General features: G+C 43.2%; 1 protein-coding gene across 1 annotated transcript in view; it reads left to right on the top strand.

Moving 5' to 3' along the window:
• Positions 1 to 18,113, top strand: part of tmem132e (transmembrane protein 132E) — a 201,969-nt gene extending 183,856 nt beyond the window's left edge. The window contains 4 exon segments of the mRNA XM_029249353.1: positions 6,095 to 6,300; positions 7,828 to 8,104; positions 11,560 to 11,754; positions 13,988 to 18,113. Of these exon segments, the coding sequence (XP_029105186.1) occupies positions 6,095 to 6,300; positions 7,828 to 8,104; positions 11,560 to 11,754; positions 13,988 to 15,094 (1,785 nt within the window). The 3' untranslated portion in view covers positions 15,095 to 18,113.
• Positions 18,114 to 20,004: the final 1,891 nt, after the last annotated feature.

Below are 20,004 nucleotides of genomic sequence, written 5' to 3'. Positions count from 1 at the left end.
AATCTAATGCTTGAATGTTTCTTTGTGTTTGTCTCTTAATGCATGAAAATTGGGGGAAAAGAAAGTGCATTTTGATGCATTTTTTAGACCTGCATGCTGAAAGTTGTAACCATCATGGAAATTAGATTACAGGACTTAATACATAAATTGCCTGATATACGTATATGCATGTTTATTTTTGTCTTGGAACAGAAAACAATTGTGTTGTGTTCTTCAAGGGAGAGTATTTCTTGAGTGACAGTTATTTTGATCCAGAGGGACAGTTCCTTCCAGGAATTACGGGTAGGAATATAGCACTGACACCCTTGAGAAAAATGATTCTGGTAATCTACAGAATCCTAAACACCTTTTTTAAGCGTTGAAAAACTAAATAGATCCATTACAGGTTGATGTCTTTTGTTTGCTCAAACCCTCCAACGAGCTCTTAATAATAACTGTACTCCGTTATCTTTGTGTCCATTATTCTGCTGAGATAGGGAGCCATTTCTTGTGCATTAAAGCGAGAATTATGTTTCTTTTCATTGATTTGCGGAATATATTTTCTAGGGTTGATGAAATGAAACGTGCTGTAAACAGATGATGCAAATATCTGCACAAAAGCAGAAGCCCTCATTAAGACAAAAATAAAGCTTTTTTTTGGCCTTAATGTGTACAAAAACTTCCTGTTCGCCTCTCCTTCAGGCTTTGTGTTTTTTAAGGGTTGTCTCTAGCCATCGCTGAATGTTTTTGCTTGGCTGCATCCGCTATTGGACTCCAGCAGCTAATACGAGATGAGCACTTCACATACAGATGTACACAAGACCTGACAGTTAAATAAAATACTCTGCTGGAAAACAATATAAAATATCCACAAGGTGGACAAGTGCACTGGCTTTTATATAATTTTGAATGCCATATATTTATTTAATGCACATATATAAATATTTCTCCGAAAGAATGATTCCAAAGGTGACTTCCCTGTGGCACTTCAGTAAATGTTGTTGAGTTCCCTCATACTACACCAGCCATCGGAGAGGAGAATGCTGTGGGACCATAGACTGTTCCCTTGAGTGGGAGAGACGTTTGGGGTTTCCTCACCCTTGTTATCCACTACACCATCTATGGTTGCCCAGATGCCCATGGGATGTTCTCCTCCAAACCTTTTAGATGACCTGATGAGGTTTGCAGGACTTAGAGTGAAAAGAAGCACAACCTGACCTGGCGTGGCTGTTGTTGTTCAGGAAGACATGCGTGCAAGGTCCCAAGTCAAACCTGACCCATAGCGACCACTCGCATGGTTTTCAAGGCAAGTCATGGGAGGAACAGAGGTGGATCAGGAAGACATAAGGACTGCATAAATAGCTATGATAAAAGGATGCAATTATTCAAACGTAAGACAAATATTTCAACGGAGAGTCGGCTCGTCCCATTTGTCCATCAGTTATTCTGCGAAGCGCACGGTAAGTGCTGAATGCAGTGGTCCAAGATTTAGGTTCCTGATAAAGCAGAGCATTGACTTGTCACGTTTTTATCAGCAACCATCATCAATTTAGCTGCAGTGTTAAGTAAATCTTGGGGTTTAAAATCCTTTTCTGGTTTATTTTTTTTTACCCTTTCCGCCATTTTTAAACATGTTCATCGTCTGAAATCCCATAAAAGAGACTAAATGCTTTTATTTGCCTTGTCTTAATGTGAAAGTACGGACGGTATCTTCTTGCTTTTGTTTTCTGTGCCGTGGCAGCGCGTGTGGCAGAGAGCTGCTGGCTGTGGCACTCCAGGTCGCCTGCCGTGTCGGGGGTGTATTGTTAGAGACGACGTGGACGCTGTCAGAGTTATTAAACCACACATGTGGCCCCTGCTCAGACAGGACCAAGAGGGCGGGAGGCCTTCCGGGGCTCCAACAGTGTACAGGAAACGCAGCTCTCCCAGCTGATACTTTCTCCTCGGGCTGTGTTAGTCATTGGGGCCATCTGAGGTCCCTAGGCAAAGATTAGGCTGCGTTCCAGTACTGCACTCCATTCAGCTTCCTCCTTTGTGTCATATTCTTACTTGAAAATGTGCATGTGGTATGGAAATGTCGCAAATGTCTCAGTCGTTTACACTAGACTTGGCATGAAGGAGAAGTATAATGTGGTATGAAACGGTATGCAGTGGGCTTCTGTATGGCTCACACAGCAAAGGCACGCATTTCCGGCACCCATGGATTCTCATAGCCAGACTGAAGCGTACCTCTAAAGCGCTCAGTCTGCCTGTTGGGATTGAGAGTTCGGAGAGGAAAACACCTAACACCGACCCTTTTCCATGTTTGCTATGATTACACTATGTGCGTTATTTCCAAAAAACCTTCTGCTCTGATTTTTTATATCTCCATTATTTTAAGCAGTGCAACCAAATGCCTGTATCCATACATTACATTGTTAACCACATTCTATTTATTTATAGAGCTGGGTAATTTTTGCTATATAAATTCCAGGTAAGTACTTTGTTTAAGAGTACCATAGCTGCTAAGTGGGGTTCAAACCTAGGTTTTTTGAGTGCAAGGTGGCACCTCTAACCACTCCGCCACCTACTGCCCATGTATGTGGTTTTGTACGAGATGTGATTTTTTTTTTTTTTTTTATCATGTGTGCGTTACACTTTTACCTGGCTAACACAATGCTAACATTTTTGTTTGTGTTTATTGACTGGATACACAAGTGGTTGCATCTGTTGGAAATGCCCAGGTTTACACCGGCTCAGTGGTACTACTGTGTTACTGAAAGCATCACACAAGCGATATTAAAAGTTCAACAAGTGGGTGGGACGTGCCTCCCTCTTGCCACAGCTGAGTCCCATATGTCAGATCGTAGTGTGAGTCTGAATCACATCACCCACACGTCGCGGCCGAGAGTTGGGCAACAGTGGGATATAACTGTCAGGTGTTCCGCCAGGATGGGACAGCTTGAGCTGCCCAGGGTATTACTGCTGGCAGCTGCATAAGCACCTCCTTCAGATGTTGTGGGCACCTGTGAATTGCCTGGTTATGTTAGCTGTTACCTACCACTTCTCCCATGTCCTGCTCTTCAGCGAGCACGAGAGGCTGTCAAAGAGGGCCAGAAACTGGGATGATAACAAGAGGGAAAATGTTAAAGATGGAGAACACAACAAAAACCTCAACAGCTTGCAGTCTGACCATCTGTGATCAGCCCGTTTAGAGTAGAAGGTGATAGGAGGTAGGGGACAGTTAATGCTGTCCTTTTGAACGTGGCCTCAAAAATCCCTCTGTTTTGCGCAACACCTTCGGAAGGTTTGAGGCCCTTTCTGCACCTCACCTTAGCCTGAGGGTATGAAAAGTGATGGGTATCTGCCCTATTGCCTCCAACCCCATCAGGCCTACCTTCTGGCATGGTGGAGAGGCCATGGCATTTTAAAGGTCCCACTGTGAAGCACTGCAGTGCCTTGCTGTGTAAGCTCCCTCTTGCCACTGCCTACAGGGCTTGGATTGCCTTTGAATCTCAATTAACCAACCTTTGATACTACTCAGGAAGCACAGATCTGTTGAGTCCAGGTGCCTGAGCCTTGCTGTTGTAGGTATGCAGAGCAACCAATGTCAGCAACCACTTGTTCTGAGGTGGGGCTGTATTGAGCTAGAGCCTCTCTCAGAAATACAGGGCTCAAGACTGAGGGGAGAGGGGAAACCCTCTGGACAAGATGTTAGTCCATCCTAAGCAGGACTCAAACCCCAGACCCACTACACAGTGGGCACCAGCCGAACTTGCTGCACCACCACACCCCCCTGTATGCAGAGCAGCTAGTATCTTTCAAAGTCATCGTACTAGCATGCCTGGTATGATCTAAAACTCAGTATACGGTGCAGGCGTACTGCACTCGTAGAGCCATGTGTTGTTCTCCTTGCTCCCAGGCATGGCTGCTGATTAAAGACAACTTAATTACCGTGCTTTGACTTAATTGCTTTCCGAGGGTCCGCCAGTGTAAAGAAAGGTTAAAAACCAGTAACTCTGTGAAAATGTCTTCTTAAAATGAACACGGGCGAGTTTTCAGCATCCTCCCCACCCCATCATTTAACAAACATTAAATCGAGATAAACAAGTCTTTCAAGTTGATCAATGCCCCCCCAGGTATCAGCAGCGTTGGGAGGCATCTGAAAGTACTGAGCTTTCTTTTACGCAAATATCCCGTGCATGATGAATACCCGTCCTCGAAAATTCTACAGAGGCAGGCCTCCATTTGCTGGAGATTAGCTTCTCTGATTACTGTGTCAGCTGCCCGAGCCCTCAAGATAAATTATCAATAGTATCCCAAGCAAACGGAGCTATCTATTACAGTAAATCACATGCCATTAAGGGCCTGGGTATTTGTGAGAGGCAGCCTGCTTTTCCTCTTTCCCTGCAAGATTACGCTCTGGCATATGGGACTAGACGGGGCTGTGTGTATTACCCTCCTGAGAATGCAAACCACCACGCTGGAATGTGTTTTTGGTCCTTCTTGACTTCTTTGGCTTACGCACACCATACCGAGTGCACCAGCGATTTCTTACACTCTACAGCTTTTGGATCGCCTTGTGTGGGGGGGCACAGTGGCACAGCAAGTAGCACTGCTGTCTCACAGCACCTGGGTGGTGTGAGAGGATGTGGATTCAATCCCTGCTTAGTCTATGTGGCATTTGCATGTTTCCTCTGGGTGCTCTAGTTTCCTCCCACACTCTGAAGACATGCTGTTCAGGTTCACCCATAGTGTGTGAGTGACAGAGAGCATGTGTTCCACTGGTGTATGGATGAGTGACCCAGTGTAAGTAGTGTATCTAGCAGTGTAAGTCACCACAGTAAATAAGGTGTGTGAGCTCATAACACTACATAGAGTTCACTGGAAGTTGCTTTGGAGAAAAGCATCTGTTAAACAAATAAATGTATACCTAGTAATACTTGCCTGCTATTTGGTTTCATTCTTACAAGCAGTCTGTGAACACTTTTGTGTGTTAAATTGTGTTTTCTAGCTATTCAGAACATAGATTTCTGTAGTTTTAGTTCAGTTGCAAATAGTAACTATACTGAGCTAACTTTAGTCAAACAATTATTTTTAATACTTGACCATTTTTGGGAGTTTTAGCAAACTTCAGTGTTAGGACTGAAAGTTACATTTCGAATATTAAAATATGTGAACAATGTAAGCAGTGTCTGAGGGGGTGCGGTGTCGCAGTGGGTTGGACCACAGTCCTGCTTTCCGGTGGGTCTGGGGTTCGAGTCCTGCTTGGGGTGCATTTGTGATGGACTGGCATCCTGTCCTGGGTGTGTCCTCTCCCCCTCCGGCCTTACGCCCTGTGTTACTGGGTAGGCTCTGCGACCCCGTATGGGACGTGTGTGTGTGTGTATGTATATAAGCAGTGTCATTTTTATTTTTTAATCACACAGAAATTCAAAGTGACATCACTGTACACCCTGCAGAGTACCATAGTGTAACTGCTAGGACTTTCAATTCCTTTTTGTTCCCTAAAGCAATAGTTGTACTTTACTTTTTTGAAGAATGGCCCATACTATCCTGTGGAGAAACAAATCTTTCATGTCTGACTCCTAAAGCAAACCTTGTTTTGTGAGCATTCTGGAAATGAGCAGCACTAGTACAAGACTGGATGGAAAGCAGTGATTTGTTATTTCCTCTTAATTTTTCATTCCACTTGAAACCAATGATATAATGCAGCTGAAAAATTTAGGTGCACAAATGTGTGAGATTATCAGCACAGTTCAGGTTTTTTAAGAAAACAAAGCAGCGTTTTTTATTAAAGTTTAACAGTCGTTACCATCTTGGGACATATCCAGATATCTTGTATAGCCCAGTATTCCCCGCTGTATTGTGCAAGCGGGGTCAGCGTACGTGCTATCAAGTCGAAGTGGACTCGTGATAACCACTTCTGGTTTCCATGGTAAGGGGTTAGTGGACCTTGTTTACCATTTCCTCCTTCTGCGCATGTCTTTGGGCTCTGGGAGGAACAACACCCCCCCCCCGTGTGTAAGAATAGTTTGAAAGGTATTGTCTGCTAATGAAAAATACATGTATTCTGTGGCGTGCAGGGGATAACTACAGGCTTATTAGTTTGTTTCCTCCCACCCCACTCTTTTAGGTGTCCATGAACTGTGACTACGTGTTTGTCAATGGGAAGGAGACACGGGGGTCCATGAATGCCAGGGTGGTCTTCAGCTACGAGCACCTGAGCGCCCCCCTGGAGCTGACTGTGTGGGTGCCCAAACTGCCCCTCCAGGTGGAGCTCTCGGACAGTAGGCTCAGTTTCATCAAAGGCTGGAGAGTGCCCATCCTGCCGGACCGCAGGTGAGAATCTCCCCCCGACCCTCAGACTCTAGCGTTTACGCATTAGTGTAGTGGTTACAGCTTCAATAGGTAACTTTTAGGTTGTAAGTTCAGAATGTTGATCGCAATGAAGTTATTTAACTGAAATTACTCTAGTAAAATGTGAACCTGTATAAAAAGGTAAAAACTATCACTTTGGTTAAAAGCCCCAGCTGTGTAACAGATATATTAATACAATAAATATTTGCGCAGCACTGACAGCATGTTTCTTCATTAAATTACAGGCCCGGCTGCTCCTTATTTAACTCGGCGGCCTGTCATCACGGTCTTTTTTCTTGCCTAATAAAACATATTCTTGCTTGCTGTTACTTCACATTTTAAAAAATGCTTATGCTTATTATGGCAAAAGAATTGTACTTTCAGCAAATTCTATTTCATGTGAACTCATGTCGCAAGTAACAACAAAATTTCACCTGTGCTAATTGAGCCTCTATTATTTAGGAATTAATAATGCTGCTTTGACAGTAATTATGATAACTTCTACTTATGCAGTAATTCACTGTCAAACGCACATCCTTTTTAACACTGGAGGTGATTTTCCTATCTGCTGTTCGCCATTCCTAGGCAGTAATGAAGTGCTTTTCGGGAAACCTTTACATGATTTCTTCAAGTACACAGCATTTGTAAATTGAAAATCCAGTTTCATTTGGGTGTTCTGGATCTTGATAAGAAGAGACAAACTTTAACCCTCTGTAAAAATCACATCTTTAGGTAAGGCCTTCTGGGGGTAAATTTCTTGACCCAGATAAAAAGTTGGCATTATCTGCGAGAAAATCCCCTTTAGGGTACAGAAAACATGTCTGTTATGTTTATTTTCAGTTTTAAACCGAAACGATTGAGTTCCTTTCAGCCATTGGGACGTAATTGTATTTGTGGGCAAACCGATAAATACGGACAAGTTTCTTTAGCTGTAAATGCCTTCCTTTCTTTTAGCCTTAAATGCCTCTTTGAGAGCACAGCCAGACTGAGTATTATCAAGTGTCGTCCAACTTCTGTTTAACATTCAGGCCAGCTGTGGAAATCAAGGGCCTGGATATGCTTTGTCAGTTATTGACAGACTGCCTTATTTTATGCATTCTAAGTTATCTGGGGATAAGGTGAAGAATAGATTAATTATGTCAGGAAAGGAGCAAAGGAAAAGTTCCTCACCTTTAGGAGAGCTGTCAAGTTGTCAGGTAGCAGAGCAAAGTTCAGCAACTCGTACATCATGGGTCATCACATCATCACTGCGAGCATGCACCGCTCTAGTCATCCCTCCTCCCGCTGGCAACTAAGGACAGGCTCATAGAAATCAGTGTTGGTGCTTGAGAAGGGTGGATTCAGGTGTTACCTGAACACATTTCTGGAAGTTTCCTATATGTGCTGTACTTAGTTAAATAAATGAAGATGGTGTAATGAGACTTAGTTTCCCAGGTTCTACAGAAGTAATAACTTAACCATACAAATGTGTATAGACAGTATCCACGCATTTTGACAATAATCTCACAGGACCACAAGGGACAGTGACGATGAGGACGAAGATGATCGGAGGCTGAACCGAGGCTGCACCCTCCAGTACCAGCATGCCCAGGTCAAGGTGCTGACGCAGTTTCACACCACTTCGACCGAGGGCACCGACCAGGTGATCACCATGCTGGGACCCGACTGGCAGGTGGATGTCACGGACCTGGTGCAGGACTCACTCAAGGTGGTCGACCCAAGGGTGGCAGAGCTGGTGGACCGCACCATCCTGGCTGGCCTGGAGATTGGGAGTACCACACTTAAGGTGGGGCTGCACATTCAGGCGTTTCCCAAAATCGGCTTTATTTTTATACATGGGACGCACAAAACACGTGGAATCAGACAGCAAAATATGTGCTTTAATGTACAGTTAGCAGATGTTTTTCTGCAGTAGTGACGTACAACTTGGAGTAAGCAAAAGTGCATTTCACTGACAGACAATTGGACTACAGTCACTTAGTCTAATGCCACCAACTTTGCCAGCATACATTACACATCACAAGTAACAGTATAGAGTACTCACTCACTCACACCACTTGTCCCAAGCAAGGGGGCGGGGGGGTCACAGTGAACCAGAGCCTAACCCAGGCAACACAGGGCAGAAGGCTGGAGGGGTCACACTCAGGACAGGACACCAGTCCACTACAGGGCTTCCCAAGCAGGGCTCGAACCCCAGACCCACCGAAGAGCAGGACCTGGACAAACCCGCTATGCCACCATGCCCCCTTTTGAATATATATGATGATTTTATTTTTTTCATGTTTTAGTATCAGGTGGTGTTTGGTAGTAAATAAAGGGCCATCAGGTAACAGGTGAAATTTTTCAACCACATCCATACTTTTCATCTAGATCTTCAGTAGGCTGAGAAAATGAGAACAGCTCCTGTATAAAAGTGACAAATTAAACCCATTGAAGAGTAGACAGTATCTGTGTTCTCTCTTTGTTTTATTCCCTGTGTTCCCAGTGGTTTGATTTCATTATTCAAGCAGTAATAAATGAACAATGAGATTTATTTAATTAAAAGTAAGAAATGCAGTTCTCACTATGCTGTCTAACTAATATTAGCTGTCAACCAGACAACAGCATCCTGTAACACTTTTTAAGATGCTCACTGAGCAGCACATGTACAAGACACTCACACTCTTTGCACTTTACAAAAATTTGTCAGTTTGCAGCACACTTTCCATTTGCATAAACAGAAGCATAATAATAATAATAATAATAATCAGAATCCGATCCATTTGGCCTAGTTTGTACACACATACAAGGAATTTTGCTCATACAAGGAATAATAATAATAAGAAGAAGAAGAAAATTATCAGGATATTAAATGTAGTCATGGTTTTAATGGTGGTAATAGTAAGATTACTGGTATACACTGTATAAACAGGTATATAGTATATAATAGAACTGTTGTGGTTTGTCTCAGCGGTGCTGTTACTCACGAATAGTATTAGACCAGTTTTGCATTATTCAAAAGAAATATCCCTTCTTTATCTAAAGTAACACTTGGGGTTTCTTTTTTCCCCATGTATTGTTTGCTTGTTTTATTCCCAGAAAGCATTAAAGCGCTGTATATCTGGCACACGTCCTGTTGCACTGCTGCCAGGAAAAGCAGTTTATTCTAGATATAAGTGTGCTTCAAATAAGACGACATGCAAATTTCAGGTAGACCAGACTCAGTAAATATGTATTTATTAATAAAGGTTTTTTACAGGGCTTTGTGAAAATGTCCTGTTTCACATCTGTAGGTTAAGTGTTTTGAATGAGTTTGGTTTTAATAACTAACCCATCTACTTTTATCCAGTGCATTGCTTTGTATTCACATCCAGAAAAGATGCATGGAAATTGATGGCCAGTGAACTGGAATTTTTCCCTTCTTGTACATTAGTAAATAATATGGAGCAAATACTACATGTACTGGAGTATAACTCATGTGCTTTAGGGAGGGTAAAACAGCTATGATCAAAAGGAAAAAGCTTTTTCAGTTCCAATTACAGGAGTTGGCCATAACACAGAGAGGCTATTGTCAATTGCAGCGCAAAGGAAGCTAAGAGGTCTTCAGCCAGTGGCAGTGGGCTTTTCTGGCCTGCCAGCGAACCAGGTCATCCACTTTAAAGTCCCCTGCCATCAGCAGAATCATCCTTGGAGAGAACGGCCGAACCCTTGGGAGAGGGACAAGTAACCATGAACACTGACTTGCAGATGTGACGTGCAGAGGTTTTAAGATTGTTCCGCACTGCCAAAATCCCGGCCCGGACGTTCGCGCACCTGCATGTCAAGAAGCGTTGAAAGCACTGAGAGCTTCTGCTGCAGTGCAGCTGAGCTTGATAAAATGTTTGAAGTTCACATACGGGCATTATGTTGGTTGTATTTGTTGTGGACAACTATTAAAACTGAGAGAACTTCTTTCATTGGCTCTGTCCACTGTGATTGTTAGGTCCCAAAAGTGATAGGACAAGTGATAAGACCTTTTCTAGGTTCCGAAAGTGATATTCACATGTCTGTAACACCTTGCACTACAGCTTGAGGTCAGTGGGAACACGTAAAAATCAATCATTTGGTCTGTTATGTTATGTTCCCGTGGCCCAGTTGCCTTTGCATAGCTATTTTAAATCTGTGTTTTCATTACTTACAATGTACGATCTTCTACATGCCAGTTATCAAAGTAGAGCAGATCCTTTTTTTTTATTTATGGCTGCAGTCTTCATAAGGATGCATTTTCTAATGCTCTGTATGATGCATCATATCCTATGCCGGATATAAAATATCGGCATACCAATCTAGTCTAGCAGCGCTGCAGCTGAGAAGGATAACTGGCTGAAACTATGACAAAATGTAGCTCTGTGTGACTGTTTGGAGGAAGTCAGTGTTACCCCCATTTGACTTCTCACTTTTTTGGTCCCATGTGACCTTTAGCTGCAATCTATGGTAACTGAGCTGCAAAAAATGAGCAAAGAATGGCTGTTGTGAATTTATAAGGTAGGAGGACTTGTCAAGGTCTATGGATTACCCCAGAGACCAGGGGTTTTTCCACGGCTCTCGGTGCCCTATGATGGAAGATCACTTTTTCTACCGCAAACCCAGGAGAGCAGGCAATCATGGCAGTTTATTTAGCATACAGGGCAGTTTCAATACCCCCTGGCCCTTTGACCTTTGCTTTTAAAATTATGTACTTGGTATTTTAATCACAGTAGAACAGTGTATGTTGTCTTCTCATAAGTCAAAATCCTCCAGGATTCAGTAATTTTGTTTGTTCTTTATTAAGATCTGTATTTTAGCCAAAGTCCATGCCTAGATTTTTCAGAAATCAGAGGTCTTCATTTTTCCCCTACACAATTCCCAATGAGTATTTGCTGTCAACTCTTGCTTACTCTGCCATTTCAAGGCTTCAACAAGCCAGCGGACACTGAAGAGTAGAGACTAGAAAGGAAGGCCTAATATCTCTCGATATAATTGACATAATATGAGTTTTTCGACTGAGGGAAGTGAACCAGGAATAGAGCTCACACATTCTCTTCCACACGTTTGCTGGGAATCTAGGGAGAAATTGTTTTGATGACATCAGAAATCTGAGTTTGTGGAAAAATCAAGGGCACAACTTTTGTTTAAGGTTTATGTGAGAATGTATATGAAGTTTTCTGATAAAAAAAAAAAAATTCGAATAAAGACTTAATGCATGTTTAAAGTCTCAGTGCACCCTGTCCTTCCTCATTTCAGGTGGAATCTCCACTAGCCATGGAGGCTGTGCTAGGAGAGGTGCCTTTCTCTGTTAGCGATGACAAGGTGTCCATCCTGGAGCTGCGAGTCCATGCCATCTCAGGGCTGTCCCTGGCACTGCAGTCCAGCCCTGGCAGCAGTCACACGATGGTAGCTAAGGCAACGGGCTTGCAAACACTTTCTGCACCCAAACAGGTACCGTCAGCCTGTCTCCCACTCCCTCTGAAAAGTGGGCCTTCACTCACAGTCCCATGTTGAACATACACTGAGATTCTTAACTGTCCAGCTCTTAAAAGTCATAAAGGTACAGTGGGCCTTCAATCTGGCATCATTTTACTCTTTTTACCCTCTTAAATTATAGCTTATCAAAGAGACTACATCTCACAGCACCTGGGCATAGGTTTTATCTCTGCACATTCCGTGTGGAGTTTGCATGTTTCTTTTGTGTCTGCATGGCTTTCCTGAGGGTGCTCCAGTTTCCACCCACAGTCTAAAGATGTGTTTTAGGTGAACTGGCATCTCTACATTGCCCTTAGTGTGTGTGAGTCAAATTGTGTGTGTCGCTACCCTCAAATGGACTGGCATCCCATCCAGTGCATACCCAGAGTAGCCTAATAATAATAATAATAATAAACAGACATTGGATAGAATTGTCACAATCTGCACTAGACTAAGTACAGCAAAAAGTGAGTAAAGCCTTCTGTAAGGTGTTTTAAAAGCAAGACAAATGTAGTGTTGCCGTTCAATGTCAGTCATTCCTTAAACTTTATTTCAGCTATTCTGAGCCAATGAACAAATTATATCAAAATATGAAGCAAAGTAAAGACAGAGTACAATTTATTAAAGTGACCGTCAGAACCATTTTCAGCACTGAGTTAAAGGAGCTTATGTCATTTTCCAGTCCAGATTATAATATCCCAGGACGACAAGCAATTACTTCATGAATGCTGTTGCTGCCGTCTGATTTCACTTTCTTAAAGCGGGTGTTTTTGGTCGTTGTCTTAGCACCGAGAATAATGTCTTAACGTTAATGCCATGCAATAATACGAGCAGAAATGCACGTCTTATATCTCACTAAATCCTATGCCCGTCAAAAAAAGCTCTTTCACAATCAGAGAGAGGTCTGTGCAGCCTTGGTTTCACATGGCTAATATGCTTTGTGTAGATGGGCAAAAAGCAAAGCAGACACACACTGACACACACAACCACGGTCGTGCTCTATAATTAGAACATACTATTTCAGCAGGAGAATTCAGAGCCCGTGTTTGTTCCTTTTCTCATAGGGCCATTCGAGCAAAGTTTTACCTTTTTTTTCTTAAATTTGCTCAAGGTGTTGCTGTTCCACCTCATGTGACGTGCTTGAGATTTGCATATTAATTTCCAGAGCTGTTCAGACATTCTCCAGACACTGTAAGAGGGAACTAGTGCTGTGCGTTGTTTTTTTTGTTCCTTTTTTCTCTGGCGGAGGCCGTACGCAATAGCGGAAGAGCCTGCATCCATCAGTCCCTGCATTAAATTCCAATTTCTCTTGCCTTCCATCGTTCAGCCACCTTTAAATTTAATTACGGTAATGTATTGTTTTAAGTACTCTCAAAGGCCGGGCCATAAAAGCAAGCAGTTGCCACCACCGGCTCATTCCCCCGAGGGAGCGCTCGAGCTATTTCGCACAATTATATTCCGTCACTCATGAAATCTCATCCATGTCTGTTTGTTTTCTCGCTGTTCTTTCTGTGAATAAAAATGAGATCGCTGCATAAGAATAACTTTTTATAGCAAAAACAAGTTTTACATTGTGTTGCATGAAAAAAATGCCTCGATAGTGACACAGACACTGCGAGCGCAGGGTTCATTTTGTAGCGACTGTAGCGCACGCGGGGCCTCGTGGCCACTCTTTCGTGCCGCAGCTCGTAGCTGTCAGATAAATGAGGTGCAGCGGCGCAGGTCTTTTCTGTCGCCGAGGAGTTGAGAGCTTGGGACCCCCCGGCGCACAGGGACTTTACACGGAGCTGGCTGTCATCATAGCGGAGTGACAGGGAAGGAACAAGGGCCGCTGGGAGATCACGGCACAGCTGCGGCGAGGCTTCGGTGCCTCTCCAGTACTGAATGTAGAATTAAGAAAAACCACTTTGTGGGAGGAAAAACTCTTGGGTGTCCTGGATAATCAAATTAATGGTTCTCTTGGAGAAGCTTTTGTCGAATGGCTGTTTTGTCACCGTTGTGTGTAAATTGCTGCGGTTTCTTTCTCATAATAACAAGCGTCTTCACTCAAAGGTGCCTCTTCACTTTCTCCATGTCTTTGCTGAGATGCAATCTATGAAATAATTAATGGCCAAGCTGTAGACTTCAATATTTAATACTGCTTTTATTTATTTTGTTTATGCAAAGCTCTGTCTTCCACTAATATTATTCTCCTGTTGTGTTTTCACAGGAGGCAAGTCTATCCATCTGGGTTTACTATAGTGACAACACAGCAGCTCCTCTGAGTATTTTCGACAACAAGGACTACAATCTCAATGCTTCTACGACGGATGACAAGATCGTTACCGTGTCGCAAGATCCGCAGTCCCGGTGGCCCGTCGTCGTGGCCGAAGGCGAGGGGTCCGGAGAGGTGGTCCGCCTGGAGATGACGATCTGCGAGGCTTGCCAGAAGACCAAACGCAAGAGTGTCATCGCCTCCTCTCCGGTGTACGTCAGGGTGCGCTTTGGGCCAGAGGAAGACTCGGAGGAAGACTCCGAAGGCATGGTGACCAACCAGGGTGAGAACGAGGAACCGCCCAACACCCGGAGACCAATCGTTGACTCCAGTGTGGGCGGGAGTTACGGTGCAACCAACGAGCAGCCTGCCAGCGTGCCCATCGACTACACCAATTTCCCAACCATAAGCAGCCAGGAGCGGCCTACAAATAGAGAAGAGGAGGCGGAGGAGGAGGAAGAGGAGGAGGGGGAGGACGACGAGTTTGTCCACTCCACCCGCAATATGACTGACCTGGAAATCGGCATGTACGCCCTTCTGGGGGTCTTCTGCCTGGCCATCTTGGTGTTTCTCATCAATTGCATCGTGTTTGTGCTCAAATATCGCCATAAGCGTATTCCACCAGAGGGACAGGCCAACATGGACCACTCGCACCACTGGGTATTTCTGGGTAACGGCCAGCCCCTGCAAGCCCAGAATGATCTCTCCCCCCAGCAGGTGGAGAGCCCCAGCAACCCACTGGAAGGGGTGCAGACATGCTGCCATGGAGACCACCACAGCAGCGGCAGCTCACAGACAAGCGTACAGAGCCAAGTGCATGGCCGAGGCGATGGAAGTTCAGGGGGGTCCACCAAGGAGCACAGCGAAGAGCCCAATTCCCCCACCTCCAAACGGAAGCGGGTCAAGTTCACCACCTTCACGACGCTCCCCAACGAGGACATGCCCTACAACTCGATCCCCATAGCCGACGAGGAGGACATTCAGTGGGTGTGTCAGGACATGGGTTTCCAGGACCCTGAGGAACTGCATGACTACATGCGTAGGATAAAAGAAATAGCCTAGTGGGAGAGACATTATGCCCACTGAGCTTTCCTAGAACTTTTCTTTCTATATTTCTCTTTTTCACTTTAGAGGAGATACCTTTTCACAAACCAAGGCCAACTTCTCTTCCGTATCTTTTGTTTAGTTTCTCTTCACACAGTGCTGTTTCCCATGCGCATATTCACTTCTGGAACAGAGAAAACAGCAAACGGCAACCAGAACACCAAAGTCCAGAAGAGTTTGACTTTGTCACTTTGCAGGTACGGCTTTGTGCGGACACAATCCCCTCCTAAACAAAACTGGAGCAGACCCTCAGTGCAAAGAACAGAGACTTTCCTGCACCAATCCTTGCTGAGAATAGGTGCAGCAGCCTGTTGCGGGTAGAACTGTTCGCAGGAGAAAGGGGTTGAGTCCTGGTTCTGTGTTTGTTAGTCTATTTAAAAAATCAGAATACCTTCTCGTACAAAGAGGCCTTTGATGTGCAGGTCAGCAATTCAGAGAATGTTGGGAAGGATTATTTAAGCATGGACAAACTGAATTTAATCTCATCTTTCAGAGACACCGGTACCGTCGTGTTAGGGATCCTCTCTTGCCAGGAGAGGGAAACACTCGCAGCGGATTTTTTTGCCCTCCTGACTTGACATTGATTCAGTTTCTCACGTTGTTTTTCCCCGATCCACATGCAAAACTTGCAAGGTACTGCAGCTAGTCCTGTCAAATCTTGATGATGTAACATTAAGAGTCTCAAATTGCCTTATTGAACTCCACTAGTAAACATTGAGTGTTTATTCTTATCTCTTATACATTTATCCATGTAATGGTCATTAGCAACATCAGGAAACACAAGAGCTTGACATCACTCATCTTTCCCAACATTCTTTGCATGGAAGGAGATCTTTGAGGCACAATCAGCAGTTTTTTTTTTTTTTTCCAAATTTGTAAATGTTTGTATTGTAATAAGTATCTAATCATGCATAGACAATAATAAAGGACGTATGTTATCATGCATTACATGCATGCAGTGTCAGCTTGGCCCTACAGCTGCCCCCCTGACTATGTACATACCATAACGTGGAGTTACACACATACACTCAGTAGGAGGCAGGTTGCAGTTAGGTCAGTCATTTTATTCATAGGTTTTCTGCTGCAGATCTTGCTTTGTCGTACCATTCTGCATTGAGCCCTTTTACTGCAGTTAAGGAGCTCTCCGAATATTTAACATCTTACACCGCATTGTAAGCTCGGTTTGGATCTCAGTATTAGCTTCCTAAGCAGACTAGATGGATGTGCCCAACTGTTGCAGCACTCTTATTGTTCCTTGTTGCTCTTCACTCAGCCAGATCTTTAGTTGTATTCATGACCTCAGTTGCACCAGTGCACATGCCAGGAGAGGAGCATTTGAACTTTGATGTGCTTGTTCAGAAACCTGCGCGCTTGGATTTTAACCGGATGCATTTTGTGTCCTGTGTTCGGCCGTAATGACGTAAAACAGACGCTGACAATGCATCCGAACGAGCTCAAATTTAACAGTTGCACAACCATTAAATCACAGAATTCATTACATAATCACGTAAGGAACATTTTGAAAGCATCTGGATAACACCGGTTTGTTGCAATGAGCTGAGTGTTCACTGAACACACATGTCTTAAGTAATGAGTACAGATCCTTCAGGAAAGTGCAACTTGAAGTCCCCATGTTGCTTAACACTGCTTTACATCGGATGACATATTGAGGCTTCTCAGAATGGCCAGTGTAAATCTCCATTAAATGATTCTACTGCCTTTATAAATAAAGTGAAAATGAAAACCGCCGGGTGCCACTTAGAGCCAACATGCTCAAGTTGTGGTGAAAATGAGTAGAATGTATGTAGAAAGGATGACAGCTAATAGGACTGTGGTTCTAGAAATTTTAATGACTAGATGTTGATAGTTAAGTTGAGCACAGACTCATTGCAAGTGACGGGGACTTTTGAGCAGTGTGTGAAAAGGTGTTAGAACATCGTGGGAACCAAAGCTCACGATGCAGTTTCTTTGTTGGAAATTCTGTCTCTTCCTGCTCTCAGACTTGTACAAGTGATTATGTCTCTAGGAGAAAAGCAGACAGACACATAGTGATACAATCCCCCCACCGTCACCCAAACATATTCATCACATGTATCCAGGGCCTGCATTTGCCTATGTGTACAACTTTCACTTTCTGTTCCTGTAGCAACACTGTGCATACATTTTAATTTCTGTAATCAAACTGCTTTACCTCCCTTATTACTGTGATGCCTTGACAGCGACAACAATAATGTTCGATGTAAATTGGCATTTTCCTGCCGTGCGTCTTCGGTAATTTGGCTAACTGTCTGCAAATAATTAATCGATCCGTCTTCATGGCATTTTGTCCACATATAAAGGCGAGTCATCTTTAGAGTCCTAGCTATACAGAACTTTAGGAGGAAAAGAAGTATACTGGACATTTTGTCCCCGATCAAAGATTTTTGTTTTGCGCCCAAAGTGTCCCAACCACCGATTTTAAACGAAAAATAGTGTCTCAGGATGAATGTATGAATCTCAACAGTACCTTGTTCCCAGAATGGGTATTCTGTCTGCTGTGTTGATGTGCTCCATCCAGTGGATTCTACAGCTTAACAGTTATTGTAAAGTTTCTACTAGCAGCTTTTAAATGTTTTTTTTTTTTTTTTTTTTTTCCTTTTATCACTGTCCCTTCAGTGTCAGATACAAGTAACATTTCATCATTTTGCTTATTTCTACATTTTTGATCTTTTCATATTTTTACCTTTGTGTAAATATGTATATGCAGACCACTTTGGTATTGTGAGATTCCATCGGTGATGTCCATAAGTATGCTTTTTGTGTACTGCGCAAGCTGCTACTAGAGACTTTGCCTTTGCGATGAGATACCCTCAGCTGTATCCTTTGGAGACCGGCGCAAGCATGGTTGTTTGTGGCAGCTCACTGCTGCCAAAGTGAACGTGTTCATGTACAGACCACTGTTCAATTCTCCTGTATTCTCCTTAAATCCCTTGTACTTTTCCCCATGTATGTAAGTACTAAAGAAAATACAATACAAGCACTGTTTTTTCTCATTTTTGCAGTAAATGAGATCGATACAAATACTCTCAGCTCCATAAGATGGGCATTTGATATTGTTATGACATGGTCTGAATATTTATATTTTTATGAGAGGATCTGAACTGAAGGTTATTGAACTCAGTTGTGTGAACGTGAGCAGAGACTTCGATTACATTTTTAATGTTATTTTCCCTCATGTTTATAGACCTTCGTTTGAATTTGCCCTTAACTCGGACAAGTTGTTTTTATTACGTTTTTCCGGTTCTTTCGCGCAGCATCACTGAAATCATAGAGGACTGAAGTGAATGTAACAGAAATATGCATAAAAAAGCAAAACACTCACTCACTCTTTAATGATAACCGCTTTTGCAGGTATAGGGTGGTCTGGAGCCTATCCCTGGAGCACAGGATGCTACACTAAGCATTGTAAACCTCGGATGCGACGGCAGTCTATTGCGGTAAAACACAACATGTGAGTTGAAATTAAAACATAATACTAATTTAATAGTGCAATAGTTTTCAGCAAAAAGTATTATAAAAATATAAAAAACTGCTAAGACAAATATAAAATAATGTAAAAGAGAATACACCTGGACCTCAACGTACAAATGCAATCAGTGTCAGAAGTCAGTTCTTGTATCAGAATTGGTTATAAATTCACCCTTATGACACAATCAATAAGAACTTAACAATGCGGCTTAACCCTTAAAATTTATTCATGGGCTGGGTACTATTAAAAACAAAAGATAAAGCTAAAATTAAAGTAAATTTCACTATTTTTTTGTTACCTGTACAATACAGCTTGTAGAATGCAGAATCAGAGAGTTCCTTTGTACTGGAAACATGGGGTTATGACTCAAAGTACAACATGGACGTGAGTTTATTTTATCATCTTTCATGACCTTGAAGCAACACGGAAGCTGTCTACTTTAAAAAGAGTGAAAATAAATAATACATCATCTCTGCAACCTCTTATTTAAAATGATGTGTTGGGTGAGATGGCGCCGTGTTCCTCCATAGGCACAACGGCAGAATCAAACAGTGGAGTAAAACGAGGGTGAATCACAATGTAATGAACGATAGTACAGGGAGACTATTTAAAAAGCGTTTCATGTTGAACACTGACCACATGTCTCACGGTGAACAAAACTGGTCACAAGGATGTCTGACGTGTGTTTGTGAGCAACCGGTTGACTTGTTTGCTCCTAGAACAGTGTAGCAACAGAAACATACCTCTTTCTCGCTGGGTAGTTTCTGTAACCAAAGGTAACACATCACACTACTAAATATCATTTGTGACACTGCGAACAGCTAGGAATGTTATCCCAAAAAGAGTTTTGTACACTATACACACACATTGTCCGAAACCACTTGTCCCGAGGGGAGTCGCGGCAAACCTGAGCTTATAACCTAGCACGAGGGGGCACGGCCAAGACGGGATGCCGGTCCGTCACAAGGCACCCCAAGCGGGACTCGAACCCCAGACCCACCCGAAAGCAGGACCTGGTCAAACCTGCTGCGCCACCGCACCCCCCGATTTTGTATACTATAGTCCTGCGAAAAGACACATTTTGTCTCATAACACCTTAAAGCCACCCTGTGCACTTTAAATAGTTGAACGTATTAAACTTGGAAGAGCTGGGCTTTGAAGCCGGGAGGAAGCGAAAGAGAAGCGAAACCGTTCCTTGGCTGATCTGAAGGTTGACGTGTGAAGCAATGGGGTGAGCTGGGGGACTCTTACTGTGCCATTAAGAAAGGTAAAACAGGTAAGGTACAGTAATAATGACATAGACCTAAGACATTATTATCTATGTCCCGGGTACAAGGGTCCAGCAGTCATATCCTTAAGC

The sequence above is a fragment of the Scleropages formosus genome, chromosome 25 (genome assembly GCF_900964775.1).
Source record: "Scleropages formosus chromosome 25, fSclFor1.1, whole genome shotgun sequence".
Taxonomy (NCBI): domain Eukaryota; kingdom Metazoa; phylum Chordata; class Actinopteri; order Osteoglossiformes; family Osteoglossidae; genus Scleropages; species Scleropages formosus.
This window is presented reverse-complemented; position numbering and strand designations above follow the sequence as displayed.